General features: G+C 37.6%; 2 protein-coding genes across 4 annotated transcripts in view; one reads left to right on the forward strand and one right to left on the reverse strand.

Annotated features, from left to right (window-relative positions):
- The first annotated feature begins 5,557 nt into the window (after nt 1-5,557).
- LOC103708034 (adenylate isopentenyltransferase 5, chloroplastic) lies at nt 5,558-7,673 on the forward strand. Of its 2 annotated transcripts, XM_039124027.1 has the most exons (2): nt 5,558-5,788; nt 6,121-7,673. In XM_039124027.1, exon 2 carries the CDS (start codon nt 6,181-6,183, stop codon nt 7,165-7,167), a length of 987 nt encoding a protein of 328 aa, XP_038979955.1. In that variant the 5' UTR covers nt 5,558-5,788; nt 6,121-6,180; the 3' UTR covers nt 7,168-7,673. The 2 variants fall into 2 exon arrangements, with proteins under 2 accessions (XP_038979955.1, XP_008791009.3); XM_008792787.4 differs by lacking the exon at nt 5,558-5,788 and having other exon boundaries at nt 5,964-7,673.
- A 7,911-nt stretch (nt 7,674-15,584) lies between these two features.
- LOC103707999 (UPF0613 protein PB24D3.06c-like) overlaps nt 15,585-17,191 on the reverse strand; it is a 35,229-nt gene continuing 33,622 nt past the window's right edge. For both annotated transcript variants that reach the window (XM_026804992.2, XM_008792744.4), the window contains one exon: nt 15,585-16,065. In XM_026804992.2, the coding sequence (XP_026660793.1) occupies nt 16,017-16,065 (49 nt within the window). In that variant the 3' untranslated portion in view covers nt 15,585-16,016. The remainder of the gene's footprint in view (nt 16,066-17,191) is intronic.

A 17,191-nucleotide genomic window follows, 5' to 3' on the forward strand; every position in this document is an offset into this window, starting at 1 on the left:
TCGGAGGCAAGTGGCAAGGGGCAACCACCACATAATCATTGGGCATTTCCCCTACAAGCATACAAAGCTTTCATGTGGTATCATATTTAACACAACAGAATAAAATGATCCAGATTTTAATAATTAATAAATCTAAATAATAAAAAATATTCATAATTTTTTGTTCACAAAAAAATTTATATTAATTATTCTCCGAATATTAATCAAATATAAAATCTATAAAATATTTTCAAAATTAAACTAAAAAATCAATACTAATTCTAAACTATATTGATTCGATTAGTTCTTGTCCTAATCACATGTCCATAGAAGTACCTTGTCAATGACTAATTCTCTAGATTTGTAATTAAAGAAGAGACGAATAATAAACTCAACAACCCAATAAGTAATGAATGACTTTACTAGATAATCTATAAATATTCTTACCATTAGCAAGCATATAAATGATATTATTACATCTAATAAATAAATCCAAAATATCTACTATGGCTCAAGTATTCATATTCATATTTATAAGTTCAATTTGAAAATATCATGTTCGATTCAATAACCTTTTAACTATGATCATATTATTTTTGTAACAAGACTAATAGACTTAACTCTTGCGGAGTAAGGCCCTGTTTGGGGGAGCTGTTAATAGTAGAGCTTTTGGAAGTAGAGCTGTTGGAAGTAGAGCTGTCTGAAGCAGAGCGTTTATAAAAAGCTATTTGCTATTTAGTAACTACATTTCTAAAGTGCTGTGGCATTTTAATATGAGTTTAGTAAACAAACTGAGAAAGTACTTTTGTATGACAAAATGACCATAAGAGACATTAGTAGTATTATACAACAAAGCATAATAAAATATAATATGTATTAATACATAAATATATGATATAGTATAATATTAATGTAATGTAATATAATATTATTATAATATAGTACTATAACATTATGTATTATAGAATAATAATTTAATATAATATTAAATTATTTAATATAACATATCAATGTATTATGATATAATGTAATATAATATTATATTTATAGTATAATATAATAATAAATATATAAAATATTATAATTATTAGTGTAAATTAATTTTTCATCCTTCTAATGACCATTTATATCTCTAACAAATTTTCTAGCTAGGTGATAAAATTGGTTAAATAATTACTAATATTTTTATATTTATTTATTTAGATCAGATTATTTGCCACTTACTCATTATTTACTTTATTTACTTTATTTATTATTTTATTTCATGAAAATATAGAGGGGTCGTCGGTCATGGGTGGTGGCCGGCATGGTGGCTACCACCATGGGCAGCCATGAGCCCCCAAAAAAAGAAGAAGAAGAAGAAGAAGAAGGAACAGAGGCGGTGACGTTGAGAGGAAGAAGAAGATAGAGAGGGAGAGGGAGAGGATGGGTGAGAGAGGAAGAGGCGGGATGAGGGTTTTGGAAAAAAAAAGTGTGATTTAAATGGAGGTATTTTGGTCCAAAAAATGCTTCCTGACAAAGCTAAAAACAGCGTTTTCGGAAAGCTCCAAATTGGAGCTTCTTCCCAAAAGTTATTTTCAGCTTCCCGCAAAAGCTGAAACAGCTTTTCGAAAATTTTACCAAACACCATTTTTTTATTTAAAAGTACTTTTGGAGGGCCAAAAGTCTATACTAGCACACTTAGTCCCAGCAAAGTAGGTCCATAATATTGCATTCTTAATACCCTGTTAAATCTTTACAAAGTAGGTCCAGAGTAATCAAATACTGGAACAGTCAAAATACAACCTTCAACCCCCATTTAGTAGGGTCCATAACATAGTCAAACTGGTTGCCCAAATCCAAATTTTATCAACACTCTTTACAAAATAATATAAGTAATATTCAAACCAAAATATGCATATTTCATATAAAATCTAAAACAAAAAATATAATATTTCATAATAAAATATTACTTCTGATTTACAAATCCATTTTTCGTTCAAAATACAATTTCATAAAATTCATAAATCCCATATAAATAATTTATAATTTATCTAATGTCAAAATTTATATTAATTAATTAAAAAAATAGAAAATGTAGATCATTACTTATCTTCAGAGTATACAGATAAATTCAAATAAATTCTAAATTCTCTCTCAAAGCCTCGATGAAATGATTATAGTGTAATACCCCTTGACAATCTTCTTCTTGTTCGCACGATTGCACCGTTACATAGAATCAAGTTCGGTAATCAAAAAAGATACAAATAATTTTGAAAAATAGAAGAAAAGGATGAAGGAAAGCAACAAGGTCAGATGGTCGTATCTAATGGCCAGAGTTGGTCTAATCGGTTAACCCAATCAATCAAGTCACGAAACGAGGGTCAAATCGAGGTAATGATAACACAACAGAGATTGATCATGATGGAGTCCAGTGATGCCCGATGAGAGCCAGGATAGGGGCCAACATATTGTGTAACCATCAGAGTGGTTTAAGACCCCTTTGTTGGGGTTGGCCAAGGTAGGGACCCTCTGCTGGGTCTACCCAACCTAAAGGAAAGGGTGAGAGAGAACGAGAGAAGAGGAAAGAGAAAATGAGAGAGAGGGTGATGAAACAGGGTGTCACCATGTCTCTTAGAAAAAGAAAACAGGGAGGAGGGTTGACAAGTGGAAGGCTGGGGAAAAAATGAAAATAAGAAAATTTTAAAATAGAGCTTGGTGATGTTGAACCAAGCCTTAGCTTTCTTCTCGATGACTAGGGCTTTGACATCAATCGTAGGCCGTCAAGGAGGGATGGCCGAAGAGGAGGGGTAGGAGCTGGTTTCAGTAAAATAGGAGAAAGATCGGTGTAGTGAAATAAAGGAGGTCTCCAATTCGAATTCTAGTGATTCCTCACTAGCAAATAGGCTAATGGCGGTGCTTCTCGAATGGAACATGCAGGAAAAGAAACTGACTTCCCTGGGAGTTCACATCGATGGGAAAGTTTGATACCTCGATATTGGCTTTTTCCGCCTAGGGCCGTAATATGTTCCAAAGGATGGACATAATAGAGGCAGCCAATCAACATAGATTGATCCGATATCTGATTCAAATCCGATATCGTACCTATGGGTACATAAGAAAGGTATGGAATCGATGTTTTAATGAATAGATCCTATCTTAGCTTCAAAAATAGAATTCAAAGAGATCCAATAGGAAATATTACTCCAAATCATATAACTATATTAAAATATACAAAAATACAATTAACCAACATTTCTCGAATTTGACAAAGAGTCAAAAAAATGGTTTGTTCCTCTTATTTCTCGAACCGAGAGATTCATGTATCGGCATCTTGATGCATATAGATACAAATGTACCCATACTAGCAAGAATTTTTAGGAACCTTTATTCTTTAGAAGATCTATCTTATATATGGTACTGCATGGTTTTACTTTTTAAGAACTCTAAATCATTCTTTTGAAGCTCATCCTTTTTATGATAAATTATTCGTTTGCCCTGAAGTGACCTACCTACAACTCCTATTATATGAAATGGGTTCAATGTCCAATTATGAAATCTTTGGAAGAAGAGGATGAATCGAAACATAATTGATACACCAAAACGGAGCGCAAAGAACCAACCAGATTGACCTAATGGATAAATCAGGAATACTCTGCCTGCTGTGGCGGGGCGGCTTTTTTGTTTCGACGGCCTTCACTTCCGGCAACATTGACCGAAGGCCTCTTCTTTACCTCAAGACACGATAAACGTCAATTTAAAACAAAAATAACAATTGGAGCAGAGGGAGGGAGGTGGGAGAGAGAGAGCGAGTTGAGACTCCGTTACCTCGTCTCCGACAAGAATTGGCTATGGCTACGGTAATGGTGGTGGATGGTGGTGAAAATCCAAAGAAAGAGACAAGAAGAGGAAAGTATGTGGGTGGGTGCGGCCCCATGGAGGAGTTGCGGGAATTAAATAGCCTGCAGAGAGTTCCCCCCTTGCCTTGATAGAGTTTGAGGTGGAGGCAAGGCCGTCTCCATCTCAAAAAAGCGCTCTACCCCAACTAGAATTGGGAGCATGCCTTCAAGCCTTGCTTTGACACCAAGCCAGCCCAAAGGCTTAGCCATACATGGACTTCGCTAATAAATGGACCAGGCCGAGCCTCACAAAGACCTTGCAATTGACAAACACAATGTCATTCTAGAGGTAGATGCTCCAAGATAAGTCAATGCTAGATGAAGTTCTATCAAGGAAATGACTTGGAGACATATGAATCACATTTTAAATTTTAGGTGTCTTCTATAGTTATAAATGTTAATAGGCCTTTTTTTTTCCTTTTCTTCTTTTCTTCTTTCCTTAATATGCACAGTGAGACCTATTTGTCAAATGGTACGTACATTGGAAAGAAAAGAAAAATCACACGCAAGCTCTTGCTCTCATTTCTAGCAGTTTCAAAGTTTTACATTCCATAGCATTCAAATACATAAACCTCAAAGTTTCCATATATGCAATATAAAGAAGCCCTACAATGCCATTCCAAATAATATTTCTAGACCTTCAAGTTTCCCATGCTTTCATTGGCTAATGTTGGAGCCCCAAGCTAATCCCAAACTCCCTGAAAATCTTCATCCCATCACTAAATTGTCATGTTATTTCAAATTGATTTAGACCAGTGGAAGGTAAAGCACGAAACAATACTCGTATAGAACGGGTACATATCTTTGTACTTTTAGCAGGTCCTCTCGGCCACTATATGGGATTATGAACGTCACAAACCACTAATTAAAGGGCCTTTCTTGCCCACTGCTTTGTGAGAAAACAACCCGGCCCCTGCCCACCTTATTGCCTTCTTTTCAAGAAGATAAGGACCCTCACACCATTAACAAATCAACATAGATTTTTCAAATGGAATCATAACCTTTGGTAGCTAAGCTACGTTTACAAAAAAAAGAAGAGAAAAGAAAACTATTAGAACCAAAGAACTCCTAGGTGAAGACTTAACAAAATAATAAATCCAAGAGTGGAGTTCTTAACCTATAAATTAATAATTAAACTGTCAACTAAAGGCTCTCTCCAGACACGTCGCCCTGCCCATTAGTATTCTATATATTGTCGTGCTTTGCAACATTGATATCTAACATGATAAAATATATATTTATCTTTGAGATGCCCAAATTAGTAAGCATTGGGTGCCGATTCTGTGGTTTAGGTTCAGTATGAAGTGGAAACTAAGTTCTCACTTCGAATCCATCTGTCATACATTATACACTTTAAAACCCGTGCTAATAATCCAATCACATCTCAAAGATACATTGAGTGAAATGGACCTAAACAACACTAGTAAGCGGCTTGAAGCCCACCGAATCCATATAATTTTCACTCTACTTGCACCATGTTCCTGCTAATCCCTCTCTCTCTCTCTCTCTCTCTCTCTAGTAAATACGAATCGATGGGCTTCCAAAATCCAAACCCAAAAGTAATTAAAAAAGATGCGAGCTTGATATCTAAGGAGAGGTCATGGTGAAGCTGTGCCACCTCCTGAACTTGTCCCTACTCACTACTACATATATATGCTCTCTTAGTCAGACATATGGCAAAAGTCTATGGCTCTCCTTCATTGCATTGGATTCAGTGGACTGCAACCGAGGCTATAAAAAGCACTTCCACTCTCCCTCTTCTGAGTGCCAAAAGAAAGATACCTCCTCCACCCCTTCCCTGTCCAAAGCAACTATCGTTGCTTCTCCTTCTCCCTCTTCAATTCTCTACCTAACTCCACCATCACAGACTCTTGCATCGCACACAAGAAGTCAAACGTAACCAGAAGCAAACATAGAGGCTAATAATTGCAGTAAGTGTACATTTAATCCCATGCGCCGCGTCTTCGATAGCTCCTTTTTTTTTCTTCTGTTTTTACTTTTTGGCAAGAAAAAGAGAAGTTACCCTATCTTCTGATAGATACAACCAGCTTTGTCCATATATATGTACAAAATCCTCTTGCTCTCTAGGTCATATAGTATCCGATCACAAAGTTTTAAAAGAAGTGGTTTTCATGGCTTACAGGAGTACTTCTGCTGAGATAAGCTGGGTGCTCAAGGATGCTAGGCTCTAGATAGATAGCTCTGGTGTTCTTCTTTCTGCTCTGGTTATTGTCTCATGATGTTGCTCGCCACTATGAACCAGGTGTACTTTCCGAGAATTCCTTCAGTTGGGTGCCGGCAGGCCGGAAGGCCGACATTTCCTATGGGCTCCTTCCAAACACGCGTTCGGAAGGGCAAGGTGGTGGTGGTGATGGGAGCGACCGGCACCGGCAAGTCGAGGCTGGCAATCGACCTGGCGGTTCACTTCGGCGGCGAGGTCGTCAACTCCGACAAAATGCAGCTGTACGACGGCCTCGACGTCGTCACCAACAAGGTCACCGACGAGGAGACTTGCGGCATCCCCCACCACCTCCTCGGCGGGGTCCCCCGGGATGCCGAGTTTACCGCTTCCGACTTCCGCCGCGCGGCCGGGCGGGCGGTGGACGCGATCGCGCGGCGCGGGCGGCTGCCGGTCGTCGCGGGGGGCTCGAATTCGTACATCGAGGAATTGATCGACGGGGCGGGGAGGGAGTTCCGGTCGAGGTACGAGTGCTGCTTCCTGTGGGTGGACGTGCAGTCGAAGGAGCTGCACCAGTTCGTGGCCGAGCGGGTGGACCGCATGCTGGAGCGCGGGCTGGTGGAGGAGGTGCGGGGGATATTCGACCCCGAGGCCGACTACGGTAGAGGGATTCGGAAGGCGATCGGCGTGCCGGAGATGGACGGCTACCTGCGGGCCGAGGGGGAGGGGGCCGACGAGGGGGCGAAGGCGAGGCTGCTGGAGGCGGCCATCGACGAGATCAAGGCCAGCACCTGCAAGCTGACCTGCTGCCAGCTGCAGAAGATTAATCGGCTGCGGGCGCTGCCGGGGTGGGACGTCCGCCGCGTCGACGCCACCGACGTGTTTCGGAAGCGAGGAGAGGAGGCGGACGAGGCCTGGGGCGAGCTTGTGAGCAGACCCAGCATTGAGACTGTTCAGAAATTTTTGAACCAAGACGAGAAGGTAGAAGAGAAGGATGAGGGGCAGGAGGAGGAGGTCTTCTTCGTTGCGAGCAGCTGCGGCAAGGAGGGGAAGAGCATTTTGGCCAATGGAACAGTGGTGCCGGTGACCGAGGCCGGCGCCGCCACCATGGTAGTGGGGGCCACCGTGTGAGAGCGGGAGAGGCGGGGCCCGCGTCACGTGTGGTGTGAGGTTACGGACCGGTGAGTGGGTAGCGGGCCCCAGAGGTGGGCGCCGCGTGCGCACAAGTGGGTGTGGTTGCTTTCAGAGCCGTTAATGGTTCCCTACTAATAGTATATTAAATAGACAGAGAGTGCGTGCGTGCGTGCGTGCGCGCGTTTGGGTCGTACGGTTGGACGATGTTCGCGGCTGCTATTTCTGGGGCTCGCACGCCCGGGTTTTCGTACGTTGTGCGGCCGCACCGCCATGGGTGGCCGGCCCGGCTTAGCATTACTTTCTCTTTCAATATCGCTCGCCGGGCATATAAAAGGCTTTTGGAGTACTAGTGTAAAGCCACTCCTTTTCTTCTTCTTTTTTTTTTGTGTCTCTCTTACTATGTAGTTTCCTTCTATTTGATGAGCATGGTTTTTGATCTGTACTGAGATATTGGCTTGTGTGGGTAATGATCAATAATATATGCGCGGAGTTTTCACAAAAAATAATATATGGATGGATGCATGCGGTTGCTAAAAGTTTTAAATGTAAGTTGTATAAAAAAAAATTAGTCATGAATTAGATGCTAGTATTTCTTCTCCATAAAATTGTTTATGATTTATTTAATATATTATGTTTTTAATTTAGATAAGGTTCATAAATCAACGTGACTTGGATTTTGGAGAATGCACAGAATCGGAAAAACAGAGAAGGTTAGCATGATCTACATCCTGTTTGATGCACAAGTCAAGAAGAGAAAAAAGAAAAAAAAACACACTATAGAAAAGAAAAGGAAACGAGAAAATCTAATCCAAAAGAAGGAAAGGTAATGAACCCCAGATATGAAAGAAGAGAATAGACTAGTTTTTTACTCTCTAAATCTCTCTGGAAAAGAGGCATGGAGAAATCACTTGTTTTCATTTCTTTTGTTGTTATTCGTGACTACCATATAGAATGAGAGATTTTAACTTTTTCGTCTAATTCTCTCTCTGTTAATATTTATTTTTAAGTTTCTAACCAAACGTGAGAAATGCAACTATGCTCTCTAGCTCCTAATCAAATAAAGGATTCGAACTTTCCAATCCTCTTTTTTTTTTCATTTTATCTCTCTAATTCACCCAATCAAAACAGGTTTAAAAGAGGCAAACCTAATCATGCTTATTATAGAAATTAAAAAAAAAATCAATCATTCTTTTATAATGTTAGGATTTGGATTTCGATTACATGAGTATATATAGCATGAATCGCAACTATAGTTTATGAATTAATATCATGAAGTTGATCAAATATTAGTTCTAGAATTAATATCGCGACCGCATATTATCACAAGACCCTGATAGCTAGCTCTATGAATTAATTTCAAGACACATGTTAAAAAAAAAATAGAATCACATAAGGATACAAAGGTGCAGCTAATGCAAGCCACATAATAAGATTGGTCCTTAATGTATCGGTATAAATTGATTTATCACGAGGCATAGATCGATACAATATACCAAAAGTATCAGCTAAGACTTTGCAATATGCTTGTTAATTTGACTTCCTGATATATTAGTTGTTTTCACGAACCATCGAAATAAACCACCTTGTTGATGAGATTCTTAAGATGCAATTTTCTAAACTAGGTGAACTATATAAAAGGTCCTCCGGCTAGCTGCTTATGTACTCAAAAATAATATCATGAGGACATGAGGTGTGGTGTGGAGCAGTTCAGACAAAAGAATATATATCTTGGCATGCCCTCATCAGCCTCGTCTTACATATCAAAACTTTTTCTGAGGAGCATTTTACATATCAAAACTAAGGACATCTAGAATGAGGTCTAAGGAAGAAGCCAAAGGAGGGCTTTAATTTGGACCAAGCAAAGCATAGGCTGTGCCCATCTTTTATCTTGGTGGAACAGCACGCCTCGCAAAGTACTTTTCTAGTGCGTTAGAAATAGGAACGTTGAAGTCCTAACAATTCTTATATCCTGTTATATATGTTGAAGGACACACATGAAGTGGAGAGAGAAAAGCAAAGCAGGCCAAGCAGGTATCTCAGGAACATAGAAATGATGGTGTATCATTATCTTCTTCTTGGAGTGCCTTTTTTTATTGGATGCCATGCTCTTGTTAGGACGGTTTTGGGGAGTCACTAGCATATTGAAGAGTAATGACAACTTTCTAACAAAAAAGAAAAGGAGAGCAATGGCAGCAGAAGAGTCAGAAGGATGCCTTTCAATCCATGTCTTGAAGCATTGTTTGCAGAAAAAATTCAAATAGCAACACTAAAAAATCAAACAAACATATAGAGGAATTTACTATTCATTGCCATCATTGATAAAATCTTGAAGATAGCCTACAATCACGTACAAAAAAAAAAAAAAAACTGAATAATAATCAGGGCGATGCATGGTAATGCATGTGTTTAGGCTAAAAATCTCTCTATCTTTCCAATTTCTATTTGGTAGCTCTTGATGAGGCAAACCACTGCTATTATCCGTTTATATAGGCTACGGTATTTTATGGAGAGAAAGACCCAGATCTAGGGTTAATTTTGATTTTGGACACAAAAAAATAATCACCGAGATGTACCTAGGCTCGAAGAGCTTTACCAATCATATTAAACTTTTTGGGATTCACCGGTCTAATATCCAACCTGTTTTTTTACAATGGAAAATTCTGATCAGTGGCAATCCACAGTTAAAGATAAATTCTAACATTGCTAACTACTATCCTATTTATTAAAGTTCCGTTGGAGCTTGGCTAACTGATGCTGATCACACACTATGGTTTATTTAGTAATTCCGTGGACTTTGAATAGAGAGTGAAGGTTGGTAGTATGGGCATGCAAGTGAACACGCATTTTTATATCAAGCAAGTACAGGTGTGATGCACAGGGCATGAATGTGTTGGTGCAGAGGGATGGCCTACAAACCTCCCATAGGATATGGATGTTCCGATTTCTATCCCACTCTATTCCGATTCCAATTCGGACCGCAAACCAAATGTGCCCTAAATTGATGAGAAATAGATCAATAAAATATATCAGGCTTAGTTAGATAACAAGTCAAGACAAAAAAATCTCTATTATGGAGGTAGGACTGCAAATAGGTCAGGTCGACCAGTGATCAGATTCGGACCCAACTTGATTAGACCTGACCAATCTCATATTTGAAGACCATAGATTGGATTGGGTTCAAAAATTGGACCTAACCTTAAATTAGGATCTTGTATGGGTTACGTATTTTTCAACCCGATCCAAGTTGCATTCATCCAAGTCTAATTTGGATCAATAATAAATGGGTCCAAACCATCCCAAATCCGATCTAGCTTGATCCAAAAACCTAAATCACATAAACAATCTTCTTTGTCACTCTAATATTTTTCCTAATTTATTCTATGAACTCTCATTTAAACCAATTCCTCTTTTTCAGCTATCTTCAATTAATTATGTTTAAAAATTCATATTTCATTACTTATTTTGGTGAATTACTTATTATAATGCCCTCAAGTATACCGATATATTTTTTAAAAATTATAATTTTTAAACTTATAAATAAAAAAATTATTTTGATGAAATTAAAAGATTTTAAATCAAAATTCAAGTTTAAGTTGACTCTTTTAATTTTGTTTAATTTTTAGTGATTATATATTTAATTACTAATTAATATATTTCAATTAAAAAATATCTAGATACTTAATTGGAATTGCAAACCCGACCCGGCTCGATCCTAGCCCAAATCCTAACATTTCGGGTTGGGTTGACCATAATTGATCTCGACTATATCCAAATAACCTAATAGGTCAAAAATCTTTTTCGCGTCTAGCTTGATCCGATCCACTCAATTAATTGGTTGGTCTAGTTCTAAATCATGATCTGAATACGAAATCGAGTCGGGATCAGGGTCGAGCATGTCTCAGTCTACCCATACTCATTTGTAGCCCTATGTGGAGTGTAGTAATAGGGTTATACCAAGTTATTTCATGTCATGTATTGGTTTGTACACCACGATAATGGTATGTTGCTTTTACCAGTCTCAAAGTCTCAATTTATACGGATAAAGAAGATTCAAGTATGCCTATAACTTTTGTTGGTAGCTTATAGGATTCTTCGATATATTAAAACCCTAAAAAGGCTAATCTATAAAACATTTCAAGCCTTGACTAGCAGTAGTAAGAACCGAAAGACATGTCAACTCACAAGGGGAAAGAGAGAGAGAGAGAGAGATGTAGAGAGAGAGAGAGAGAGATGGAAAAACATCACTAAAAAATCCTATTAAGTTCACCAAATTATTTACTGAGAGAATTTCACCAAATTACAATTGGTTACATGTTTATTTATAGAGATCATAAGCAAATTTTTAGACAAACTTATATTCAACAGTTTTTTAAAAGCCTCAATAATCCTTTGCAACCGATTTTGCCCCTAAAAAAGTAGATTCAAAAACTGACTCTACTCTTACATTCCATATTAAACACATAACTTTCAAAAGAAAAAAGAACATAAATTCTTTATCCATTCTCTTGTTTGGGTAGCTTAATATTCTAGGAAGCTATCACAATGACATTTCCAATTTTATTATTTTCATGCTAAAATTCAAATTATGTATGATTCAACATAAGTTCTTTTTAGTTCTAGGGCAAATTGTTTCCTAAAATTGCAATCTGGACATGATTTTTTTTTTTTTAATGTTTTGTTCATATTCTTTAGACAAAAATGTCTCCTTCAAAAGTATGCTCAACATCATTCTTACAAAGAAGACATGCAAGATCAAATATTTTTTACAGCATGTGTTTTGCAGCATGTGGTTTGTACTATAGAGTGCTGTGCAACTTTCATTAGCCGCCATCAAAAAATGGACCTCTATCAACAGTGATGTGCGATTGGCACGTAAAATTATCTTATTTGACCACCATTTATTTTTAAATAGTAGTCATCGAGTGTTACATACAAACGGTACATTATAGTGGATCCGTGCTCAAACACACACAGCCGGTTCGATAAATTCTGGGGCTGAAGAGGGAGGAAGGAAAGGGAAAGACCACGAGGTGGGGTGGGGAGGCCGTGGGTCCCAATCCCCACCGGAAGGACAAAAAAAATAAAAGAGCTTTTTTTTTTTTTGCTTCCCCCGCGGGCTGGCCCCATGAGCACCGCGCTTCGTTATTTTTTTTTTTTCCTTCCATGGTGCTCTTCCTCCGGCTATCTGAACATTATATTATATCAGAAACATACGTCCCATATGTACAATATCTGTCAGATTATTACAAGGGCTATTGCACAACTGTATATGGATGATATGAATTTATAGTTTTGAACAAAATATAAGCCATAAATACAGAAGAGATGATGCTAATTTAGTATCTCTATTATAACAACACCAAGATGTTTTCATAAGAAACGTTTGATATGGAGTGATCGTCTCAGGATCAAAGGTGATATGGATGAAGGTGATGAGAATACCGCGTTTAGTTGCACCACGGTGATCCTACATGGCGGTGATCCTAAATTACCTCCACTCCTTAAATCATCGCCCAACTCGGTGATGAGATATCCGTTCTTAAGGTCGAAAATCTAAGATCACTCCCAGCCCCAGGTAATGATCCTGAGTTGAAAGTTAAAGACAAAAATACCCCTCAATTTAGCAGAAAAATTGATATATCAATCTACCATCAATATATTATATCAATGATATTATATATGATATTATAATATATTACTAATCATATTATTATCCTATTATTATTGAATGATAATTTTAAATTATAGTAGAAATACATTATTATATTTTATATTTATATAATGAAAATATTTAATATATTACTCCTATTTATCTTATTTTTAGTCAAAATAATTATTAGTATTAAAAAAATCTATTATAAGTATAAATAAAATATTAATTCTATAATGAAAAATAATATATTTTTATAAGATTAATAATTTATAGATCATCCTGTTGGGGTTACCAAACGTCCCCATAGGGTTGTGTGCATCATAGATGTTGCAAATAATTTACCAATTCTAATAAACATAAACAAAATGAAATAAAACAAACAACAGTTTTAGAATCTGAGATAATTATTTTTGTCATCCACTACATACCTGACTTCCCAGATAAAGCTGTATTTAACGGGACAATCATCCATCACATCTCCCATTTGGCTATTATATAAGTTGTAGTTATTGGAAGCAAAGCTATATAAATGAGATAAAAGCAAGGGCCTGCTATGGTGCATCTCATTGGTTGATTGAATTCACCATTATTGGCACTTACTCCTCCCACGAGTTGAATTTGGGAGATGTTAAAAAGGCCAAGAGGCTATGCATTTGTCTCTAAGATCCATTAGGATAGAACACACAATTGAAAAAAAGTTCTAATTATTATTTAGGAAGCAAAACTGTAATGAATCTTCACTTTGGGATTTTTTTTATTTTTTTTATTTTTTTTTTGCAGAAGAAAATCTCATTCGATTTCAAACACTTTAATTTTTCTTGAATTTGGTATGGAAAATTTCTCTAGGACACCTACCAGAGCTTCTATATCAAGTGAAAACAGTTAATGATCAAAATGATTATATATTTTCACATATTTCTGTCATAGTATCATAATTAGAGTAAAAGATGTCAACCTAATAATACACTTGAGTTCATTAGTCAAACATGTTTATAATGAAGCAAAACAAAGATCATGTATTATTAGATTTTTCTGTTTGATTCTTGTTAGGGTTTGCCACTTTCTACAAAACCTGAAACTGAGGAAATATCTTAAAAAGCAGGAGAGATTAGTCACTATAATTCAGCATGCCTCTCTCTTGGGCTACTCAATACAGCTATGGCAGCTCTCAAAATCAGCACCATTCTTCAGTACTTTTAATATCACCTTTTCTTTTCTCCTCTTTTTGTGCACTCAGATAATTATCATTATAAATTCTAAAACCACCATGGGCATCCATACTTCCATCTCCTGGTTGAACATGATGGCCTTACATCCATTGTTAAACCCCTACAAAGTTCTCTTTTTCTTAGAAGCATTCCACTGATCCTCAAAACCGAGTAAGAGCTAAGGTGGTATTTGCGATAACAAATACAAGCTTCTGCAAAGATCATGACCTTGGTGCATGGAGTATCAAGAAGAGAAAAGCCACTTTTAGGCTGTGGTGTGCATATTCTGAAAAGGAACGCCACTCAAAAGCTTCAAGATAGAAAGGTAAGCATCCCACGTCCTTAGATCTCATTGGCCCTTCTCAACAGCAATCACGATCCACATTATTTTACTATCATTGGGAGAGCATAGCACTCATCACATCCAAATAGAATACAAACAAAATTATTTTTCCATTTCATTACATCAGTGAAGTTCAGTCCTTCTATCCTCAGAGGTACCATCATTAACTTCCTTTGCAATCATGAGCAGCAGTCAACAATGCCCACATGTTTAATCTTATATAAAACCCATTATCACATTACTCGAGTGCCCTCGTCAACCCTCTTTTGCAAGCGTGCATTAAAGAGAACAAACAGAAACAACAGGCTTCTGAATTCTTAATGCTTTAGGCCAGTTTGGAGCTAAAAAATTTATTCCATGACCTGCATCTATTTTATTCGCTCATTTGGGATGCCAAGACCATGATGCCCTCAAATGGAACTTGACCCTTGTTCCTGGTCCCCACCTTAACGTGAATCATGACAATAAACACTGAGGATGGTTCAGCTTGACATCAGCTCCACAACACAGAAGAGGTGGTGTCGAGCCAGACTAGAAGTTTTGAGGTTGCCTGCCACAGATCTGAAAGGGCATTCAGAGTTTCTTTACAGAGGAATTCTGAAGCTGAAATAGAATGATACCCACGCAGGTTTGGGCTAATCTGGCCTCCTCAGAAAGTGGTCTATGATTCCATGGATAGCTCACATCCATTGTCGAATCAAATTCTGCTTGCCCAAATAAAAATAGGTTGAACTTTGAGGAGGAGACTGATGAAAACCAGCAGAATCGATCTACTAAAAGATCTGGAATCAAGTATCTATGCAGATGTGATAAATTAGAAAGGAGGGCCATTAACAGGTGTGAGTTTGTGCTTGTGTTTTTAATCATGCAAAGAAAATGCCCTTCTGTATCAGATGCTTGCTGCCTCTCAATGCTCATGGTCAAACCATGTTTAGAGACAAGTTGCATCTTTCAGCTGATTTCAAATATTAATGATTCTGCACCTTTTCAAACAAAATTATCATACAATATCTTCACCACTTGTGTACCCATGGAACAATCACTTTGGCGGAATGAGAAGGTTTGAAAGCATACCACTGATAATGTAAACCTGAAGACAAAGTTGCCTTTTATTTTATACCCTAGATTGTTAGATATAACTAACAAACTGCTTGCTTAAGTTTTCGGGTTCTTATTAGAATGAAGAAGCTGTTTTGTCTTGCTCCAGACATGAAAAATAAAACCTTTAAGAACAAAATGATCGGAAGGACAAACAAAGAACATGAGAAAATCCCCTTCAGTATATCAATGAGAAAGCAAAAATGCTACCATGACAAGAAGCTGTTGGAATCCCCTTCAGGAAGGAAGCTCTTAGATGAAGAGAAGATTTATTACAAAGTATTAGGCTACAAATAGACATCGGAATGTATTTTTTTCCAAATTATTAAGCTTTAAATAGATATTGGAATGTTCTACTATGTTTATATTGAAAGCATGGCCAGCCCTTGTTTGGATTGAAATACTTTTCCTGAAGAAGATTTAGTAAATGTGTCATTTGCTGGTCAGCGGATCATCGGTGGCTAACAACTAGAAACTAGTGGCGAGAGCTTGGAAAAGACACATCAGCATATCATGTCGATATTGGTGTAACATTCTTCAAGGATCAATCCATAAAAAACTGGTTTCGAAGAATTTGATTGTTAAGTTGAACCCTGCAATCCAATCCATATTGAATTTGTCAAATATATACTTGCAAGCTAGTGTATAGTTAAAAGTTTTGTTGAAAGAAGCCAATTATATAATTTGAAATCTAATAGCCCTAATTAGGTTGATTTATAGTATATTTCTCTAGCATGATAGTATGACTGCTCTACTATTACTTGGGGGTCATGGGTTCGAAATATGGAAACAATCTCTTTGCATGCAAGGATAAAGTCGTGTACATCTAACCCCTCTGGGAACCTCATTCACTAGCATACCATTATGGTATATTTCTATGCAAGGAATACATAGGCTATATGACTCAAATGTGGCATGGTAAGGCTCAAATATACGATCATCAGTAAGAGGGGATTGGATTGTGGATCAAATTTGTAGCAAAGTTGGTATCACCAGCAGTAGCCATCTTTTCTGAAAAAATGCTTGTGAAAATCCACCTATAGTCGCAAGGACTTCTAGAAGTTTCTAACAAAGGGAAGGACTATAGAAGGCTACATCGGATGATATAAGAGCTTATAAGCCTCATATTGCTATTGCCAGAAGGAAGAAAGAGACATCACATTAGAGATGGAGTCAAAAGATAATCATTCAATATAGACAATGCAAGAAAAGTGAAATAACATGCGAGTGTGCCCATCCTAGTTGACTTGGTAATTCATCATCCCTTTCTTGTAAATTCAGTGGCAATGATAATGTGCATGCACCTGAAGCCAATAACATACAAGTCGATACAGCGCCAAAAGCTCATGGTATCTGCATCAAGAGTTTTAGTCCACCCTGGGCCAGGGTGTGTTCCTATTGACTGTCTTGCCGGGGACACAAGATATAGTTCAGGCCATGGTTCGCCGTATCGGTCCAAACCGGACAGTACAAGACGTACCGTACCAGTTTGGTATCGTTATCCGATACAGGTGACATACCAATACTCGGTACGCCGAAAAGATTCCATATTGTACCATACCGATTCAGTGCTAGTATGGCACCGGTGCGGGCTCTGGGATCGAGACGGCAAACCTTAGTTCTGACACTGACTTTCATCACTACATATTGTTACCACTATTGCAAATCAACTTAATTCTGGATTCTGAGAGTTAAGTTGAATGTATACATGTCATACAT

The sequence above is a fragment of the Phoenix dactylifera genome, chromosome 3 (assembly GCF_009389715.1).
Source record: "Phoenix dactylifera cultivar Barhee BC4 chromosome 3, palm_55x_up_171113_PBpolish2nd_filt_p, whole genome shotgun sequence".
NCBI classification, from domain to species: Eukaryota; Viridiplantae; Streptophyta; class Magnoliopsida; order Arecales; family Arecaceae; genus Phoenix; species Phoenix dactylifera.